This window comes from Xenopus tropicalis, chromosome 1 (genome assembly GCF_000004195.4).
Source record: "Xenopus tropicalis strain Nigerian chromosome 1, UCB_Xtro_10.0, whole genome shotgun sequence".
In the NCBI taxonomy this organism is placed as follows: domain Eukaryota; kingdom Metazoa; phylum Chordata; class Amphibia; order Anura; family Pipidae; genus Xenopus; species Xenopus tropicalis.
The window spans coordinates 80,030,009-80,049,522 of NC_030677.2; the positions used below are offsets into that span (position 1 = coordinate 80,030,009).

Sequence of the window (19,514 nt, forward strand, 5' to 3'; positions counted from 1 at the left end):
CCCTTTTTATACGTCTCTCCTGCTTGTCTGCTTGAATTACGTAACAGGAATTCAGGAATTTCCACTTTCTGTAAGACCCACCGGGCACTAACAAAAAAAGTGACTCATACACCAAACGCTGACAGGATAGATTTCAGGATACATTTCCCATTATTCTAATATGTAAATTTCTCTAGAAATTTTCTCAAAGCAAATATTTGTCAAAAGCTTCTTAAATTCTATGTCTCAATATTACCTTTTGTGTGATTTATCTACACAACACAATAAACCGTTAAGTTTTCTGTTTGACTTAAGTCATGGGAAAATCCAGATTTTGGGAAACTTCCCAAAAGCCCAATGCACTCACAGCAATGGATAAGATTGCAGCAGAATATTAAAATTATACATAAGCATAATATATACATATGTTTCAAGGTTATGCACACTCAAATATCACTTGCTTTGTATTCTTTAAGAAGTCTTTTAGGAAGTTTCCCAAAATACTGGATTTTCCAGCAGGGTCGGACTGGGGGGGTGCAGGGCCCACCGGGGCTGCAGAGACCCCTGCCATGGCCCCCACCCCTCCTCCAAGCAAGGGCCCCCGCCACCCACCTGACACCCTCCCCCGAGCATGCATAAATTATATAGATATTGTTTTTAAAGTCAGCTGAGATATATTATATTTAAATACTATTTACGGAGGATATATTACCTGCATTCTATTCTACTATTTTCAAGCTTAGTATTATTTTCATAGGGGCTTATATCTAGCTATCTAGCTATCTATCAGTCAGTCTATCTATCAATCTATCTTTCCGTACTTCCATAATTTGCAATCTACCATAATATAATTTAAACATGAAATAAACCTAATAGGATTGTTTTACCTCTAATAAGCATTAATTATACCTTAGCTGGGATCAAGTAGAAGGTACTGTTAAATATTATTAAGGGGGAAAAGGAAATGTTTTAAAAGTTTGAATTATTTAATTAAAATAGAGTCTATGGAAGATGACTTTCCTGTAACTCAGAGTTGTCTGGATAATGGGTTTCCAGATACAGATGTGCTAAAAAAAACGCAAAATTCATATACAGTTTGCAGTGGCCACTTTAACCAAGCAAAATCAGGATTAGCTATTCAGCTGCACAATGAATTTATGTGATCTGAATAGGAAAATTATGCTTTTCTATTCTTTTATTAAAAAAAGAAAACAATTTGAGTAAACAGTTTAGATGTTCCTTTTTATTATATGAATATTAGGCTGCGTAAAGAGTCCAGTTACACAGACAGTGTTTTATTGCTGTTCTTCTTTCCCTTTCACTTTTAACAGCTTAATCATTTACTCTGTATAATTGAATTCTAAACGTCCAAGTATTTTTATAATCCTCGTAATAATTGTAAGTAGCCTTGTAAAAACAATAAATAGCTTACATTAATTAGAGCATTTGCAGACATCTGCACCTTTGAACTGCTGTGTTACCCTCTGGCAGAAGCAAGGCCTGACTTGCCTGTAATGACTGGACAATGCCCAGCAACAGCCCCCAGAATCCTATAGCAATATTTGTAAACTTGCTTTAGTGAATTTTCTTTCCTAAGACCATTTTAAAGGAATGTTCTTTTGGAGAGTGTTCTCTATCACCTACTGTTTGTAGCCTATACCATGGTATGTCTTTTATTGGCACTCAATATAATGTCCACAGCTCCCATGTAGGATCTACAAAATAAATCAGAAAAAAGGGTGCTTTCCCTGGTATAGTAAGTTTAAAAAAGGTTTATTCAAGTGAACTATACCAGGGAAATAATGAAGACCAGCTGAAAAGCTGCTGGCTGTCATGTGTGTCTTGTTTTCCCACAGGAAATCATTTAACATGTGGCAAAGAGCCTGGTGGAATTTCCCCGTGTGAATTCCCACCTCACATCTCCATATGATATTTATCTATCATGCTGACTTTATGCATGTTAGTCTGACATGGGAGTAATACCTTTTAGTATTCTATAGAAGGAAATGGGGGTATTACAGAGCTCAGCACATTCTCCTATTGTGATTCAGATTATAGTAATCAATCAATATGAGCACAGAGTAGTGACCCCTTCTAGATTAACAACACATGGAGCCCTAGGCTTGATAATTTTTTTACAGCAGTCTCTCCTTTGAGTATAGACAAACACAAATGTATTTAATGTTTAAAGAGGAGAAAAACTTTATATGCTTTTTTATCCATAATGTTTTTTTATATATTTCTCCTCTATTTCCTAAATGCTCAATCAACAAATAGCAGCACAAAATTTCAATAAAATTGTATTTTACAAACCAGGATAGATAATGGTTTCTATAATACGCTCAACCTCTTTTAGACGCAAAATAATAAATATCCGTAAACAAACGTAAACAGCGGGAAAATCTTTCTGATTTGATCCTTCTGTGCATGTTTTTTGAAGCCTCCCATAGGACTCAATGGCACTCTGCAGCTCCAACCTGGCCCAAGGAAAGTCACGATAACGAAGCTTTAATGAATCCGAAACTTTCGTACTCGGCGTGACAAATACGATTTTGTCGCACAAATTGTTGCATAAATTATCGCAAAGTTTGAAAAAGTTGCCCAAATTAACGGAGAAGTCACAAAAAACACGAAAACTTCATACGTTGATAAATGTGCCTTCTCCAAAGGTGGTCATGCACAGTAAGATTCAGATCTAAATCGATCGTTTGGTCCTAGGGCCAATGGCGGGCATAGGCAGCGTCTTACAGAGGACTGCATCAACGAGCCAATGTAGTTCCCGATATGACAGAAAATTAAACCTGCCCAATCAAGCTTTACCAATTTTAGTCCAGATATCGATCTGGTAGGCCCTTCAGGGGGCAGATAAGTTTCCGAAATCAGTGTTAAGGACACGAATTGACAGCTGAAATCTGCCCGTGTATGGTCACCTTTAGTTTAGTGGCTAGATTTATTGAACTACTATACTAGTTGGGAAGTTATTCTATCCAATGAAAATACAGTATGTATGTTGAAGTCTACTCACCCCAAGATCTATGCGACAATCATCATCCCCCCCCCCCCCCCACAGTTTAGTCATAAGGTTCTCCCCTTAAAGGTGGCCACACACCATCGGTCGCATGAAAGATCGTCAAATCCGCCACTACCTTCAGGGCTGAAACGGCAGATAAGGAGGTAGAAACAATAGGATTTCTACCTCCTTCTGCCGATTCAGCCCTGAAGACAGATTTAGCTCAGGCGCCTTCTATGGCGCCCGATCAAAATCTTTTAACCTGGCCGATCAGCGAGTCGTCAGCAGCCTCCTGCGATACCGGTCGACTTGCCGAGGTTTTGTACGATAATATCGGTGCGTGTATGGCCAGCTTAAGACTTAAGACATATGTTTATTTGTTAACATTGATATATGGGATCTCTTTCTTTTCTTTCTTCCCCTCTGTTTCCTAATTACTACTTACCGTCAATGGAAATATTTGCAAAAATGGAATTGTTTCATTCTCCCCCTTCTCTCCTGTATCCCTATTTTGAAAATCAATAAAGAAAGAATTATAAAAAAAACCCAAAAAAACAAGTATTCAAAGACTCCAGTGGTATCCATGGGCATAATGGAACTGACAAGAAAACCCTAGCAAAAATAGTTAATTATTTTAATTATAGTTAATTAAGTACATTTTAACGGCATAGCTAATACAGTACTTAAATGAAGAATAGTGCTTCTTAAAGATTCATTGGAAAAACAGCTATAGCTTTGTATATGAGGTCTTTGCTGCTGGAAATGTGAAAATATGCCAATTCATTGTGTAATCAGAATGGAGAAGTAAATGCACTTCTTAAAATATCCTTTTAAAGATAAGCATCTAAAACTGAATTTGAGTACTTTTTCCTGCTATGACTGCATGGCTTGATTGTCACGTGAGCATCAGGACAGTCTACGTATAATAGTTTCCAGATTACATAGAATGACAGGGATTTTTCCTATATTATGTAAAAAGTGGCATTTTATTCTTGGAGATACTTGATACATTTTTTCATAGATCTTGGCAAGTGATCCCCAACCAGTGGCTCGGGGACAACATGTTGCTCACCAACCCCTTGGATGTTGCTCTCAGTGCCCCCAAACCAGGTAGTTATTTCTGAATTCCTGGCTTGGTGGCAAGTTTTGGTTAAATATAAACAAGATACTACCAAATGAAGGCTCCTGTAAGCTGATAGTGTGCATAAAGACTACCTAATCGCCAATCTTAGCCCTTATTTGGCACCTCCATAAACATTTACAATGCTTGTGCTGCTCTCCAAGTCTTTTTACATTTGACTGTTCACGAGTAAGAAAGGTTGGGGTTCCCTGATCTTGACTAGAGGTAAATAATAGTAATATCTCAAAAAGTATTATTGTTAAAATTAAAAACAGGAATGTCGGATACCTCAAGCATGAAATGCTTTTGCTATTTGTGCTTACAAATTGAACATAATAACATCATTCCTGTACTAAGAAGGTATGGTAGGGTTTATATAGTGATACAGTGGTATTATAACATAATAGGGGGAATTTTTATTACATTTATCCATAACGCACCAACATATTCTACAGTGCTGTACATAAGGTTACATATTAATTGGCAAACATACATTAGGTAATGAAGACCCTGCCTGCAAGGGATTGAAATACAATTAATTAACTGCCATTGGTTATTTATCAAAGTATGCTGCAGTCCAAAAAATCTGTAAAATGGCATTTATTAATACTTGCATTCAAAGCTGCTCCTTGCACACTCAATGAAGATTTTCAGTGCAACTGTATCCAACTTACATCAAAGAGAACAAGCAAATGCAAGTGTTTCAATGCCATAATTGTGCCAGACGCATGGCAAGGGGACTCCTCAATTGGCCATGAGCTATCCCACTGAACCCCCATTGTTACATACCTTAATGACAGGAGACAAAAATGGTACAAAATGGTCTAATGTCGGATTTTCAAATAAGATGATTATTAATTATAAGAATATTCCGGTTTATTGATGATATATGATTATGTTACTTAATAGAATACATATTCATGATTGATATTATGCATATTTGATTATTTTGATATATATTTGATGCATATTTATTTTGTATAGTTGGTAAGAAACTTCTATTCTGAAAAGGAGGTTTGTATCAGATTACTAGCCTAGATGTATAAACTTTGTGTTAAAGCAAATATCAGAGGTTGTATAAGCTTCAGTGTCTGTGTGAATAAGATGAGAACACCTTGAAGGATTTTACAAACTAACCATAATACAGAGCATACCTGTTGAGAGGGTAATAATTAATCAAGGACAGACCAATTTTGAATGGCTAGTGTGTTCACAAGTATATTATATGTGTACTGAAGGTATTAAAGGAACAGTAACATCAAAAACTTAAAGTGTTTTAAAGTAATTAAAATATAATGTGCTGTTGCTCTGCAAAAAAACTGGTGTTTTTGCTACAGAAAAGCTACTATATAAATAAGCTGCTGTGTAGCCATGGGGGCAGCCATTCAAGCTGGAAAAAAGGAGAAAAGGCACAGGTTACATAGCAGATAACTATTAGATAAGCCCCATATAATGGGGGTTTGTCTGTTATCTGCTAAGTAACCTGTGCCTTTTCTCCTTTGAATGGCTGCCCCCATGGCTACACAGCAGCTTATTTATATAAACTATAGTAGTCTTTCTGAGGCAAACACACCAGTTGTAGCAATGCAGGCCAGCAGTACATTATATTGTTATTACTTTTATATACTTTCATTTTTTGGTGTTACTGTTCCTTTAAGTAGTTACACAGCATTGTTCTAGTCTGGAGCAATGTCAACAATAGTGTGTAACATCAAATTAAGGAAGGTCAAAAGTTATTTTATATTTTCTGAATATTTTTCAGATCACAATATTTGAAGAAACAATGCCATCTACAGATGGTGGAGGACATTACGGATCCAGAGGTCACTTTAACAAATATTTAGATCAACTGGTGATAGTTTAACTTTAAAGACTACCTTTTGATGCCAGTTGGTTAGTTGATAAATCCCAGAGGTGGAGTTTTAGATAGAGATGAGGGATAAGATAGGAGACAGAGGAAAAAAAAGAAAAAAAAAAGGAAGGGAGAAGACTCTCAAGAGAAGGGAAGAAAGAGAAAAACTAGGAAGGAAATCCAAAAACTACGTGGAGACTCTCAATTATAAGAAGACTCATTCTCCAACTAAAAGGAAGAACCAGATGTTTTTAAAGATGCAGAAAGGGAGATCAGGGTGATATCACAGGCCAATGAAAACTCTACATCTGGTAAATATAAATTTTTGTTATACTTTTTCTCGATTAAGTTGTATGCTTGGATATTTATTATTCCTATGTATATTATAGTCTTACCCTAAACATTGACTTTCCCAGAATTGCAAACTGGGAATAATGTTTAATTTGTGTTCATTTTTATTTTTCATTTATCTATATATGATATCCAAGTTAACAATTTAATGGGGAAATAAGAAAATTTAAGGATAGAATTCCTTAATACCTCAGAATCAATTAGTTACTCTTCCTTTGATTCTAATCTATATAATACCTTATTGAGTGATTAAGTATAAAAAAAAAATGAACGTATATATATTATCTTGTGGATGCTTGCAATTTATTAAATAATATCTTTTGGTAATTATTGAATGTATATCAGGGAGTGTTTAGTGGATTTTTATAAGAAGTAATAATTTCATTTTTTGTCATATTCATATTTAAATAAATTAATTATTGTATTAAATAATTGTCATGATTTTTCACCTTTGTACCAATTGATTGGGAATGCTCGATATCGAATTCAGAGTTGGGCATATATTATTTAAGACTCCTCCTGTTTATTACTAATAAGGAGCCTTACATTTTTTTATATCATAATAAAATTAGAAATGTATCTAATTTTATTAAATATACGCATAATTAGCCCGACACTAAGCATTTATTTAGATATTTATCAAATAAATAGGACCATGCCAGCCTAACCCAATATTCTAAAACCAGAATTCCAAAAGAGACCGCTACTATGCTCTGCTATTCCTCGCTGAAGACTTCACTTTCATTTCCATAGTTGCCATTTGGGATCAGCACTATGTCATTAGATTCACAACTGAGTATTAAGCTGCCTCTACCTACAGAGATGATGGCCCCAAACTCTGCTACCAGCAGGAGCTGCACCATGAGAGAAGTTCAGCAACCCTGCTGCCGGTCATGAATCTGCAGTGTCTTGATGATAGGAAATCCAAGAAGGCTGTCACCCTAGCACAGCCAGGGGCACTGCTTCCATGAGGCGAGTTGAGAAACTTGCCTCAGGTGGCAGCACCCCCAGTGTTACCAGGGGTGGCAAAAAGACGTTCCTGGTAACTTCAAGAGCCGAATTTCCGGTTTTTAAGAACGCCCCTGAGCACAGAAGTAGTAGCGTCTCAATTAATCCACCATGCAGTAACAGGAGAGAGCGTCCTTTCTCCCTCTTCTAAAATTACCTGTGCAGTACTCTGGCAAGGTCCTACCACTACTGTGACAAATAAAACATAAAATACATTATCATATAGCCACTGTTTTTTGATCCAGAGGAAGGAAAAAAAACCCAGCCTGAAGCCAGTACCAATTATGCCTCAAGAGGAAAAAAATGACTTCCTGACCCTAATGGCAATCGCAAAAATTCCCTGGATCAAGCATTCAGAAATAAAATTAATTACTACAATGCTGACTCACATTTAAACGGTGTAAAGATACAGAAACTACAATATAACAGTGCATACAGCAAAACATCCACATTCTGTTATTAATAGATGATATGAGAACATGAAGGAAGTAAAGTTCTTCTTCCCCTGCATCATATTCCTTCCTTTTCTCTGCCCCCGGCCCAGCTTTAGCCCACCTTAACTCACTCCTGCTCACCTAATCACAGCTACATCTGATTCTGCCAATTTTTACACATAAACAAATGTAATCTGGCTGCTGGTCATTGGGATCCCTTGTCAAGCACACCCTTATTGTGGGGAAAAATGGTGACTTGCCCCCCCCCACATTGTACACTGTCGTTAATAATTGACCCCATGCTCTTTTAATATAAGTTAATTGGTACACCCACATAATGTCATCTGCGGGGTGCATGTAACCCCTCCACATTTAGCCCCATTTGTAGAGCTCGCACAACACACACACAGTGAAGTAAAACTTTTAAACATAAAAAAATGCCCTAAAATAGAGGAAATGTTTTGACCCCCCCCCCCCCCACCACAACATTTAACTACTTGCCAATGAGAACAGTGGGTCAGAGGTACATATCCTGAAACCCTAAAAACCATGGGTATCGACCCCTGGGTGTGCTACTTATATTAAAAGAGCTCTTTTTTATGGTTTTATTGTGGTTACCGCTCAGATGGCAAAAGAATGAATTCAAATGGGTTCCAAAAAAAATCCAGACTGTTTAAAAAAATGGCTAGTTCAATGGGAGCTGTCCTAGCAAAATTTAAGCAAATATTTGAGTTTTTTTGAAGTTGATAAACTCATTAAAACAGATGAGTAAAATGCCACTGTACTACATTTAATGTTTCTTTATGTTTCTAAAGATTATAAATCTACCCAAACTTTGCTCATAGCCACATTTTAGTGCATGGCTCTGGAATATCTTGCATCCCCTGGCATGCCTTATCTGCACCTCCTACCAACCCCTTCACTAAGCTGCACTGGTAGGCACAAGCAACATGGTATGCAGAGGCAGATGCCACTCTTTGTTCGCCATTTAACTTCACAAGCAAGGGATCTATGTGATATGAACTTTCTACATTACAGAAGAGTGTTTGGGCTTTTAAATTTAGGGGTGGTAAACAGGTATAGAAATGGGCTACAGAAATACGTTTTCTGAAGAGTAATATCTAAACTTGGATGTCTTTTGGCTTTTAAAAGTTCATACACTGGACACAGACAGGATGATTAAATTAAAGATTATTATTTATTGTGCAATCCAGGCACAATTTAACCAGGAGCACATTACATTACCATGTTTTTAGACTGTGCGAGGAAACCCATGCAAACAGTAACACAACATGAAAAGTGCATGCAGATATAATACTGTCTGGATAACAACAAAACCCAGAACTGCATGGAAGCAATGCTGACCACTGAGCCATTGTTGCCACACCATTATTCTGTATATAATAATATATTATTCTACCACAAGAACATCCCAGTCCATTGTGTCCATGCTAGAACACTTACACGTATTATGATAGAAGTCTGAGTAAGGGCAACATTGACTAACCAACATAACTGAGTATGTGTGATATCACAGGAAATCCCATCAAGAGTACATTTCAACACAGTAAGTGACTCCTGCATGTGGTTAAAGAATCTCTTTCCCAAAGGGACTGCAGATACCTATTTCAATAAAGCTGGTTAAACTAGTTTGTTGTTCTTGTGCACACACCTCACTGACAATTGATGTGACAGACTGGCTATGAATCTTTGTAGCATAACTTTAATATTTAAACAAAAAAAAGTATCATAACAGTGTTTGTGAAACTCTATTTTCTCTTTCAGTGTATTACGCCTTAAATGTAATGGGACAGTTCTGGTAAGCCAGCCTTAAGGCAGGGGTGGCATACACAATTTGGGGTATTGGACAGACCATGGACTAAACTAGACTATGATTGTGCTTAGCTAGGGCAGATCAAGGGCATGGTTAAAACACCCTAAATGTATATTATAAAATGATGTCAGATATGCCCTTCATATCAGAAACACAATTAAATGCATGTGCCACAGAGAGAATGCCCCTTAATGGGAAAAAATATGCAAAGCTAACAAATGTTCACAGATTCATTTTACACATTTTTGAAAATCAGCAAACAAAAATTAAGAGATGACAGATCTGGTTGAAAGTAATGTATTATTTGAGACAAATATAATATACTTGCTCAAACTATAAAATGCAATAAATGTTATTTATAGACCTGAGGATAATGCTGCACAAGCTGACAGAACTTGTGACTAAAGATGTAGCGAACTGTTCGCCGGCGAACTAATTCGCGTGAACATCGGGTGTTCGCGAACGCGGAAATTCGCGAACTTTTGGCGATGTTCGCCATTTTGGGTTCGCCGCTGGTTTTTTTGGCGTTTTTTTTTTCTTTCGTTATTTTTTGGCGTTTTTGTTTTTGGCGGGTTTTTTTGGCGTTTTTTTTACAAAGTATTTTTCAGATAAATTTTTGCTTGATCCCCCTCCTGCATGCCACTGTCCAGGTCGTGGCACCCTTTAAACAACTTTAAAATCAGTTTTCTGGCCAGAAATGGCTTTTCTAGGTTTTAAAGTTCGCCTTCCCATTGAAGTCTATGGGGTTCGCAAATTTCGCAAATATTCGTGAGTTTGGCGAAAGTCCGCGAACGGGTCCGCGAACATTTTTGGCGATGTTCGCTACATCCCTACTTGTGACAATGAAACATTATTCTCACAATTAAATTTTAGTTATCCATCAACCAAACAGCAATTAGATTTGAAAAATCTTTTGAAAATTAGAAACTGCTATAGTATGTTATTTAATGTTTGATCAATGCTCATTTTTAAAGGAGAAGAAATAGGCTAAACCACTAGGGGTTCCAAATATTAGGCACCCCCCAGTGATTGCAATCACTTACCAACAAAAGGGATTCTGGGAACTAATCCCAAAGAGCTCCAAGAAAATCCCATTTACATAAGCTAATTTTTAGATTTTTAGTGTTGTACACGCTTCTGTAGTAGAATACAAAAATACAATAACATATGAGATATTTTAAAAAAGTTTTTGGGTTAACTTTCCTATAACTCTCTCATTTGTTCCCTCTAGCTCCCCAGTGTAAAATGTCCTTTCCAGGGCTGTTGCACTCACCTCTATTGTGTAACATCATGAGATTACTGTCAAATCTTTGCTTGTCAAAATCTGACATCTGAAAGGTGACAGTGCTGTTAAGGTCAAAAGTAATGTGTTTAATGCCTTAAGCAATGATTGCATTCCCGTGAGCAAAGAAGAGAGTTACTATGTACACAGAACAGCCAGGATTCTCACTGGAGAATTTTTTTGCAATAAATGGGCTGATGTATGTGGGGAGCAAGGTAAATATTAGGGAAAAACATCTACCTAATGCTTTACACTTTGATAATATTTTGGCGTGTGCTTTTCAGCAATATCCGGCATACAACATTGGAGTGTGGTATCCAGCAACATCTGGCGTACTATATTGGAGTATGGTATCCACCCACATCTAGCATAATACATTGGAGCACAGTATCCAGCAACCTTCAGCATACTACATTGGAGTATGCTATGTTGCAACATCCAGCATGCTACTTTAGAGAATGGTATCAAGCAACATCCGGCATACAACACTGGAGTATGGTATTCTGCAAACTCTGGCAAAATACACTGGAATATGCTATCCAGCAACATCCAACATACTACATTGGAGTACGGTATCAAGCAAACAGAAAGAACAACTCTTTGCATTCTTGGAGGATTTTCAACCTGAGTGGAACCCTTATGGGTATATTATATACAGTATAGTTATGGGCTATATACCTGTATATTATTTATGACAACAAAGGAACAGCTTAATTAAATGACACACTGACGCTGCAGCCACAGATCTACATGATAAAAATTATGTATTGTAGTATATTATATTATATGACAGTTACCTTAACTGTTGATAAGAAATATACAAGGAAATCTAAAGCAATTTCCGTAGTGCATGTTATAACAAGTAAATTGGGTGTGTATTTCCAATAATGGCACAACTTCTAACCATCACATTCTGCTGACCCATTATCTCCTCACTAACGGTCATAACAGTGTCCATATTTCTCCAACATATACTTCCCCCTCAGCTGCATAATTTCATACCTTGTGTATTAAATATCCACACCCTATAGTTTGCAAGCCCTCAATGGACAGGCCATCATTGCCTAATCAATTTGTTATATTTGTTGTATTAAGTACCCTTATGTTCAGTGCTACAGAAATATGCACTTTATAAATTAATGTGATAATAATAATGATATTTTGCAGAGATTAACTGACATTTTCTATGGAAATGTGTGTCCTATATCCCATTTGGTATTTGAACTCGTGTTTTCATGAATGTGCCCCCTATATGTCTGTCCATATAGCTACCTTGTATGAGTACCTTGTATTTGATCCAAAATAATATACTGTATAATTAATCCTTATTGGAGGCAAAACAATCCTATTGGGTTTTTTTTAATGTTTCAATTATTTTTTATACCTTTGGGTTCTCCCCCCTACATCCCCTGGAGCCATTACAACAAGACATCCTCTACCTATCCTTATGCTCCTGGAACAGTCAACACACTCATAACAAAAGCCCAAATACGTACATTTGACAATTTGGTTAAAACCTATTCTATACACCCCACTGAACACTACAAATATTTACAAATCAGATACTACCTGACCACAATAATCAAATTCCCACAAGCAGAGATGACATGGCTGGAGGCCTTATGCTTAAAAGACTCTCATGCAAAAGATACAATCTCAGTGCTTTATAAGCTGCTCCTAACCAACAGCCCTGATCCCAAAAGTACACATATGCAATACTGGGAAAGGAAGCTCCAGTTCCAGCTAGACCTCTCAGACTGGGGAAAAGTGTTTCAGGAGATACGGAGAGTCAGCAGATGCGGCAACCAACTAGAGCAATACTCTAAGATCTTTGTGAAATGGTACAACGCACAGACACGCCCACACACATCCAGGGGCATCCCCACTCTGCTAGAGACAATGTGGGACAGTCAAAACACTAATTCATACTTTCTGTGACTGCCCCAGCATACAACCCTTATGGCAACCTACAAGTTGAGATCACCGCCACAATGGCTCTTCTCCACGTATTGCCCCCAAATATGGAAGAAGGTGAAGCTTTTATCTTAAACCACTGTCTTTTTCTCCCACCCTAACTCAGGTCCTAAGAGAAGCCCAAATATATATGACCTGAAAAGCCCATAACACAGCACTATGGATGGCTTGGAGACGAGCACAAATACTTGAACTATGTTGAGGCGTTACCCCAGACGCAAACCTAGAGACCTAGAGGACTCTTAAAAAGGTGCTTAGTAGTTGGACCATACTTCAGCAAACAAAGTCGGAATGCTCCCCGAAGGTTTCCTCTCTGCCCTTACTAACACACTATCTATCCCCTTCTAACTCTTTCCTTGCTCAGGAACCGTTAGAATCTTGTACCACGACTGTACTTATTGCAAATTCTGTTCACCCTATCATTGTATTTCCCTCTTTCTCTTCTGTTTCCCCTATCGGAAAACCAATAAAGAGATATTTCAATAAATTATTTTATAGTAGACTTAAGGTGTGAAGATCCAAATTACGGAAGCTGGCAGCATGCGCCCCTAAAGCCCTGCCGCCTAAGGCTTGGGCCTTTGTGGCCTTGCTACAAATTTGGGCCTAAAGATTCCTTATCTGGAAAACCCCAGGTCCTGAGTATCCTGGATAACAGGTCCCATACCTGTATTTAAATGCACACAAAACCATTTAAATTTTGGGGTGTTACAGCTCTTTTAAAGGGTAGGTTAGAAGTCCTGCTTTTCTGTACAATACAAAGGGGTTGATACTTTTTTTTCAAACAGGATTTTTTTCCCACAAATGTTTGATCATGAAGATCGTGTGTGTTTTGTGACTGCAGAAATGTTGTGTCGCTCTTAGTTTAAAAAAATAGTAATAAAGAATTATATTTGTAATGTATTTTCCTTAGTCTCCAAATAACTAGTCATTATGTAACAAAATCTTTACAACATTGTAATAGGTAATAATAAAATGTATTTAATAAAAGGTCACACAATCAAAAATACATATTGTGAAAAATACATTTAAACAAATATTACAAATAAATACATAAATATGCAAAATAACTTATATTCTTGGGATTCATTTCAATATATATTAGAAAAAAATATTCCTTTAGAACTCACAATATAAAAAAATTCCCATGAAACTAGATTTAATACTGATTGGTTTCAAAGCATTTCTGTGTGCAAGGCCTGAAAGTTGCAATCCAGTGATTATTATTAAGCCCTCTGTCCATGCCAGTCATTTATCAAACCTTAGAAATGCTCTAGAGAATAATCTAAGTTTTGGGAATTTTAATGCACAGGAGATTTAAGATGGTGGTTTCCTTCTAGTGATTTAACAGGTGTTAACAGGTTTTCCTTACATATAAGATACCATTGATAGGAGGCTGTTCACATTATATAACAGAAAGAATGTTCTGGGCTCTGGAACACATTGATTAACTTCCCAAATAAGCATCTGATTAAGCAACAGGAGTAGGTTCTGGGACCTTGGAGCTGTAAAAACATAGAATCATATTATATTTTAGTATATGTTATTTTTGTTTAAATTGTCTTTTATATTTGTATAAAATGTACTAAAGATAGGTAGGCAACAAAATATAGGGAATATAAGGTAACTTCTAATCTATCTCAGTCCCTACCTACGGTACTAAACATTTTCATTCAGTCTACTGACTATTCCCCTCTGATAATAGTTGAAGGAAAGAAATATGAGATCAGCCATAGTATGATGGATGACTATTCCTATTAGAACTATAACTCCATGTACTAAATGGTAATTAACAATAGGTGATGGATACATGTTGATGATGTATCTGTATATGAGAGTATTGCATTAAAAACTTAAATTAGATGAAGATGCTATCTAGTTCCTATTGTAAATGCCCCTAGCAACCACAATGCTGTCAAGAGAATTTTCCCTTTAGCAGTTCATTATACTTATGGCCCAAATACTGCCTTCCTGTGTGTAGGTGTGTACATATAAGTGACTACATATGCTAGGGCTTCTTCATTTATACAATGACAATGATGCTTCTTACCTAGCTAGAATTTTGTCAATGATTTTCTTAACCCATGGGGCTGATGGTTCCAAGCACACTTCTTCCATATTTGTCAAAGTTACACTGTTAGAAGAAAAATATTTGAGTATTTTTTTTATTTCCAGATTATTCTAATAATTATTTCTGGATACTGTCCAGTAATTAAACTTATTTTTCACCTTGCTTCTGGGCAAATAAAAAGTCAGTTTATTTATTCTCATGATTTTTTTAAAGAAATTACAATTCCAGGCAGCTTCTATTTTAAAAGGAATAAAGCTCATAAAATAACAATAACATAACAAATAAATAAAATAACAGTTAAGTTTAATATAAGTACTGTATGTTTAATGGCAAAATATACTCACATGACTTCCACATTTTTGCAATGTGGCCCATTAGGGATCACCTCAATATTCTTTATGTGCTTGGGATGGATGGGCTTGCTTTCTGTCTTTATGCACAGACACCTTAGTTCTTGAATCCTTGTTAGCGACATACCTATAAGTAAAGCACAATAGTTTTTGATAAAAGATATAACGTATTGTATAAGAATAGAAAAAAAAATTACCTATCCACCAATCTATGCCTTAAAACATTGTTAGGTAAAGGATACATACATTATGTGACTGAGTTAATTCAGCTATGTGAAAGAGTTAAATGTATCCATGAAAATAAATGGCAAAATAAGATTCTCAAAATATCATATTTCATGCTGGCTATGGAAAGTTAAACAACTAAGTAAAAATATACACTTACTTTCAGTTACTGCAGCGCACAACAGGCAGAGAGCCATGATTGCCAGAAGAGTTCTCTTGGTTTCCATGGTAATGCTAGTTCCGATTCTGCTGCGTCCCTCTTTCGTGCTGTACTCAGCTGCCAGGGAAGCTCTGCTGGTAGTTTAAGCACCCATGCCTTTTTATACCACCTTCTGCCTGAGTTACGCAACAAGAATTTCTACATTCTGTAAGACCCACCAGGCTCCAGTCCAAAAAGTATATGTGAGTCATAATCTTGACGTGTGCAGGATAGACTTACCGTTATTATAACATGCATATTTCACTAAAAATAATGGCAATTTTAGTCATTTACCTGCTGTAGATCATAATTGTCAGCAATGAGGGTCAAGTACCAGCCTGCTAGCACCATAGATAATGCGTCTTTTGTTTGTTTTTTGACCAATGGCATAGTACCATAGCAATAACATAGAATTTCTATTAGAACAAACAGGAAATGGTTTAACTTTTATAAATAATGGGCTATATTAATGAGGGATTATTTCAGCACAGTGTATAATATTTTTCCCGTAGGTTTGAAATGATGTGGGTGAGCTTTGGCCCCAGGGTAACATTTATGTATTTATGGACATTTTATACTGTATCTTCACAGAACTTTATATACTGAGGGGGTTATTTAATAAAAGGCACTAAGTTATCCCAATTAGCAAGTAGCATTTACTTGTCACCTGTTTAAAATCAAACATCTTATTGGTTGCTGTGGGTTACTGCTACTGGGTAAACTTACTACCTTTTTATTACATATGGAGTTTAATGTTTTTATATATGATATTTTTTACCAGATTGGGGAAATATTATTTTGAACTGGTTTTCTGTTTTTGTTACAAATAAAAGAAATTGTGGAAATGAATTCCAAAGGACTACAAGAAAATCCCATTTATTTGGGTTTAGCCTATATGCTAAAGCTCACCTACTGGGTTTTTAAAGCAGAAGTCAGTATAGTAGCTGATCAGATTCCCAACTACAGGCCGGTTTCAAAAGGACTCAAAGAAAATCCCATTTATATGGGTTTATCCTTTAAACTAAAGCTCACCCACTGGGTTTTTAAAGCAGAAGCCAGGATAATAGCTGATCAGATTCCCAACTAGAGACCAATTTCGCCCATCTTGGGGCTCATAAGTGTAGTGTAGGGTTTTCTGATTAGCTTAGGTAGAGCCACACATGTGGATTTACAAACAAATCATTAGGGTTGAGGAGACTGGCTCATACAGAAACAAATAAACAAACAGAATTCTGGGAATGATTTCAAAGGACTCCAAGAAAATCACATTACAGAACTGGTCTTTAGTTGGTAATCTGATCAGCTATTATCCTGGCTTCTGCTTTAAAAACCCAGTGGGTGAGATTTAGCCAATAGGATAAACCCATGTAAATAGGATTTTCTTGGAGACCTTTGGAATTAATTCCCAGAATTCCTTTTGTTTATTAATATCTGTATGAGGCAGTCTCCTCAACCCTAATGATTTGTTTGTATTTGTTACAGTAATTCTCCATTTGTGTTCAAGAGGATTTGCCTGGTGAAGGGGGTGCAACATGTTGCTGCAGAAATGTTTGCCTATCTAACGGAGCTTCCAATATGAAGCAGCGTAGGTGGTTTTTCACGGTGAGGGCAGTGAGGTTGTGGAATGCCCTTCCTAGTGATGTTGTAATGGCAGATTCTGTTAATGCCTTTAAGAGGGGCCTGGATGAGTTCTGGAACAAGCATAGTATCCAAGGCTATTGTGATACTAATATCTACAGTTAGTATTAGTGGTTGTATATATAGTTTATGTATGTGAGTCTTTTTTCAACCCTATGTAACTATGTAACTATGTACTGTATCTATGCACTATATGATAGACACATTCAAATATAATCAGCTTCATTTAGTGCTTTTCAGCCTGTAACCAGTTAAACCATTGAAATCATGTATTTTCTGTAAAGCACCAGAACATATGGTAATGCCTTTACAGTGCAAATCTGGTTTTGGAAATATTTTTAAAGGGGTTGTTCACCTTTGAGTTACTCTCTACATCATTGTAAAAGTTAATATTCTGAGATAATTTGCAACTGGTTTTTATGTTTTATTATTTGTGGTATTGTAATTATTTCACTTTTTGTTCATTAATTCTCCAGTTTGGAATTTCAGCAGTTATCTGGTTGCTAGGGTCCAAATTACCATAGTGGCGAGGCGTTGGTTTGGATGAGATACTGATATATTTATAGGAGAGGGCCTAAACAGAAACAAAAGTAATAAAAGTAACAATAAAATTGTAGCACTACAGAACAAAAGCAAATAATTTAAAAACTGTAAAAAAACAATGAAGACCAATTGAAAAGCTGGCCATTCTATGACATACTAAAGGTTAACTGAAAGGTGAATGACCCCTTTTAACTGCACAGAGAATAATCTTTGAGTCTTTTGTCTAAATGAAATGAGATTTCACAAAGAAAAATTTAATTGCTGGATCATCAACAATGTTTGGCAGGCTGTAACTGCATTTCCTGACTAACACTGTATAGCAGCCTGTGCCATGGTGTGTCTCATAAAGAATCATGCCTTACTGTCATGTTCACAGGCCACAACAATTTGCTACATTTAAAAATAAGTAAATAAATGTAAGCCCTATTTGGCTGTATAAGTCAAATTGTCCTGCTAGAATAGAGCATGGGGTACATGCGACTCAGTTTCACCAGGATGGGCCTTCTCTATATGGAAGGTGTTTATGGAGGCTGTTGTATAACTACACCTCCTACTGCCACTGTATAGGTGCAAAGCTTAAATGAATGATTAGATGGACGCCAGGAGCACTTGCAAGACAAATGATGGTAATGCAGGGTAAATCAATACTCACTCTTGAGGAGGTATGACAGGATTTCAGAAATACAGGTAACATAGTAACATAGTAACATAGTAAGTTGGGTTGAAAAAAGACACAGGTATAGGATCCCTTATCCGGAATGGGTTTTTCTGTAATTCGGAGCATTTTTACCAGTTTGTTTAAAGGTTGGGAAAAAAACACAGTATTTTGACAACAACAGCTTTTATTTGTATAATGTATAGCCCCTTCTGCAACACTCCTATTGCAAATGGCCAGGGGTTTGGGCATAGTGATTGCAGAGTAGTTTCAGAATATCCTAAATTTTTCAGTGCCACCAAAAACACATTGAGAAACTAAACATTTTGACGTAAGAATAATTAACATGGATGGTACTGCTGCCATTTCTGCACCAATATAAATGGGTATGTTTAACAACAGGGAAAAACATGGTAAGTGGGGGTGTTTCAGTTTTCAGTGCATAACCAGGGTCATTTGCACCTACATGCCTCCATCCCTGCAAGCCCTTAGCTTGATTGAAGCTATGTTGTGTAAGGCTGGCTCACACACTTAAATTATCAGGGGGGAGAAGCAGAGACCAAAAGTCAGTCAACGAACAGTAAATTAAAAGCATCTTACAGGCGAGCGAGCAGGAGGCTGTAACCCTTGACCTGCAGCTCCAACACACAGCTAGGAAGACAGCTTCTTGTGGCAGAGGGAAACTGGAAGTCAGCGCATACCACAAGAAACTGGGGGAGTTTAACATCGGTAAAAGTTCTCTGCTTGTTCATATGTTAAAAGGTTACTGAACGTGCGATGGCTTAACTCATTAAAGGATTAAATGTCCGGATTTTGGAGCAGATTGCTGGATCTTTTTTTTTGAGAGACCAGATGCCGGATTTTGGAGTGGGCCCCCCAGAATGCCGGTTTTTGGAGCGTGCCGGATATTGGGATGCCGGATAAGGGGTCCAATACCTGTACAATTGATGTTAAAGCAGATTATGCAGTTGAAGTCCACCGGGTTTATCCCT

General features: G+C 36.8%; 1 protein-coding gene across 1 annotated transcript; it reads right to left on the minus strand.

The window, feature by feature from the left end:
• Positions 1–13,799: 13,799 nt before the first annotated feature.
• Positions 13,800–15,799, minus strand: LOC100498389 (interleukin-8). The gene is made up of 4 exons (XM_002942531.4): positions 15,648–15,799; positions 15,257–15,389; positions 14,892–14,975; positions 13,800–14,346 (listed from the first exon to the last, which is right to left on the minus strand). The coding sequence occupies exons 1-4, from the start codon at positions 15,712–15,714 to the stop codon at positions 14,313–14,315; spliced, it is 318 nt and encodes a 105-aa protein (XP_002942577.1). The 5' UTR covers positions 15,715–15,799; the 3' UTR covers positions 13,800–14,312.
• Between the last annotated feature and the right edge of the window lie 3,715 nt (positions 15,800–19,514).

Bases quoted from the DNA above. Each gene is read 5' to 3' on its own strand.
- LOC100498389 (XM_002942531.4), bottom strand. From the start codon at position 15,714: ATGGAAACCAAGAGAACTCTTCTGGCAATCATGGCTCTCTGCCTGTTG. The intron at 14,976-15,256 runs GTGAGTATATTT...TTCTTCTAACAG, and splicing joins TGCAAAAATGTGGAAGTCAT to TGTAACTTTGACAAATATGG. The intron at 14,347-14,891 runs GTAAGAAGCATC...ATGTTTTTACAG, and splicing joins ATTGACAAAATTCTAGCTAG to CTCCAAGGTCCCAGAACCTA.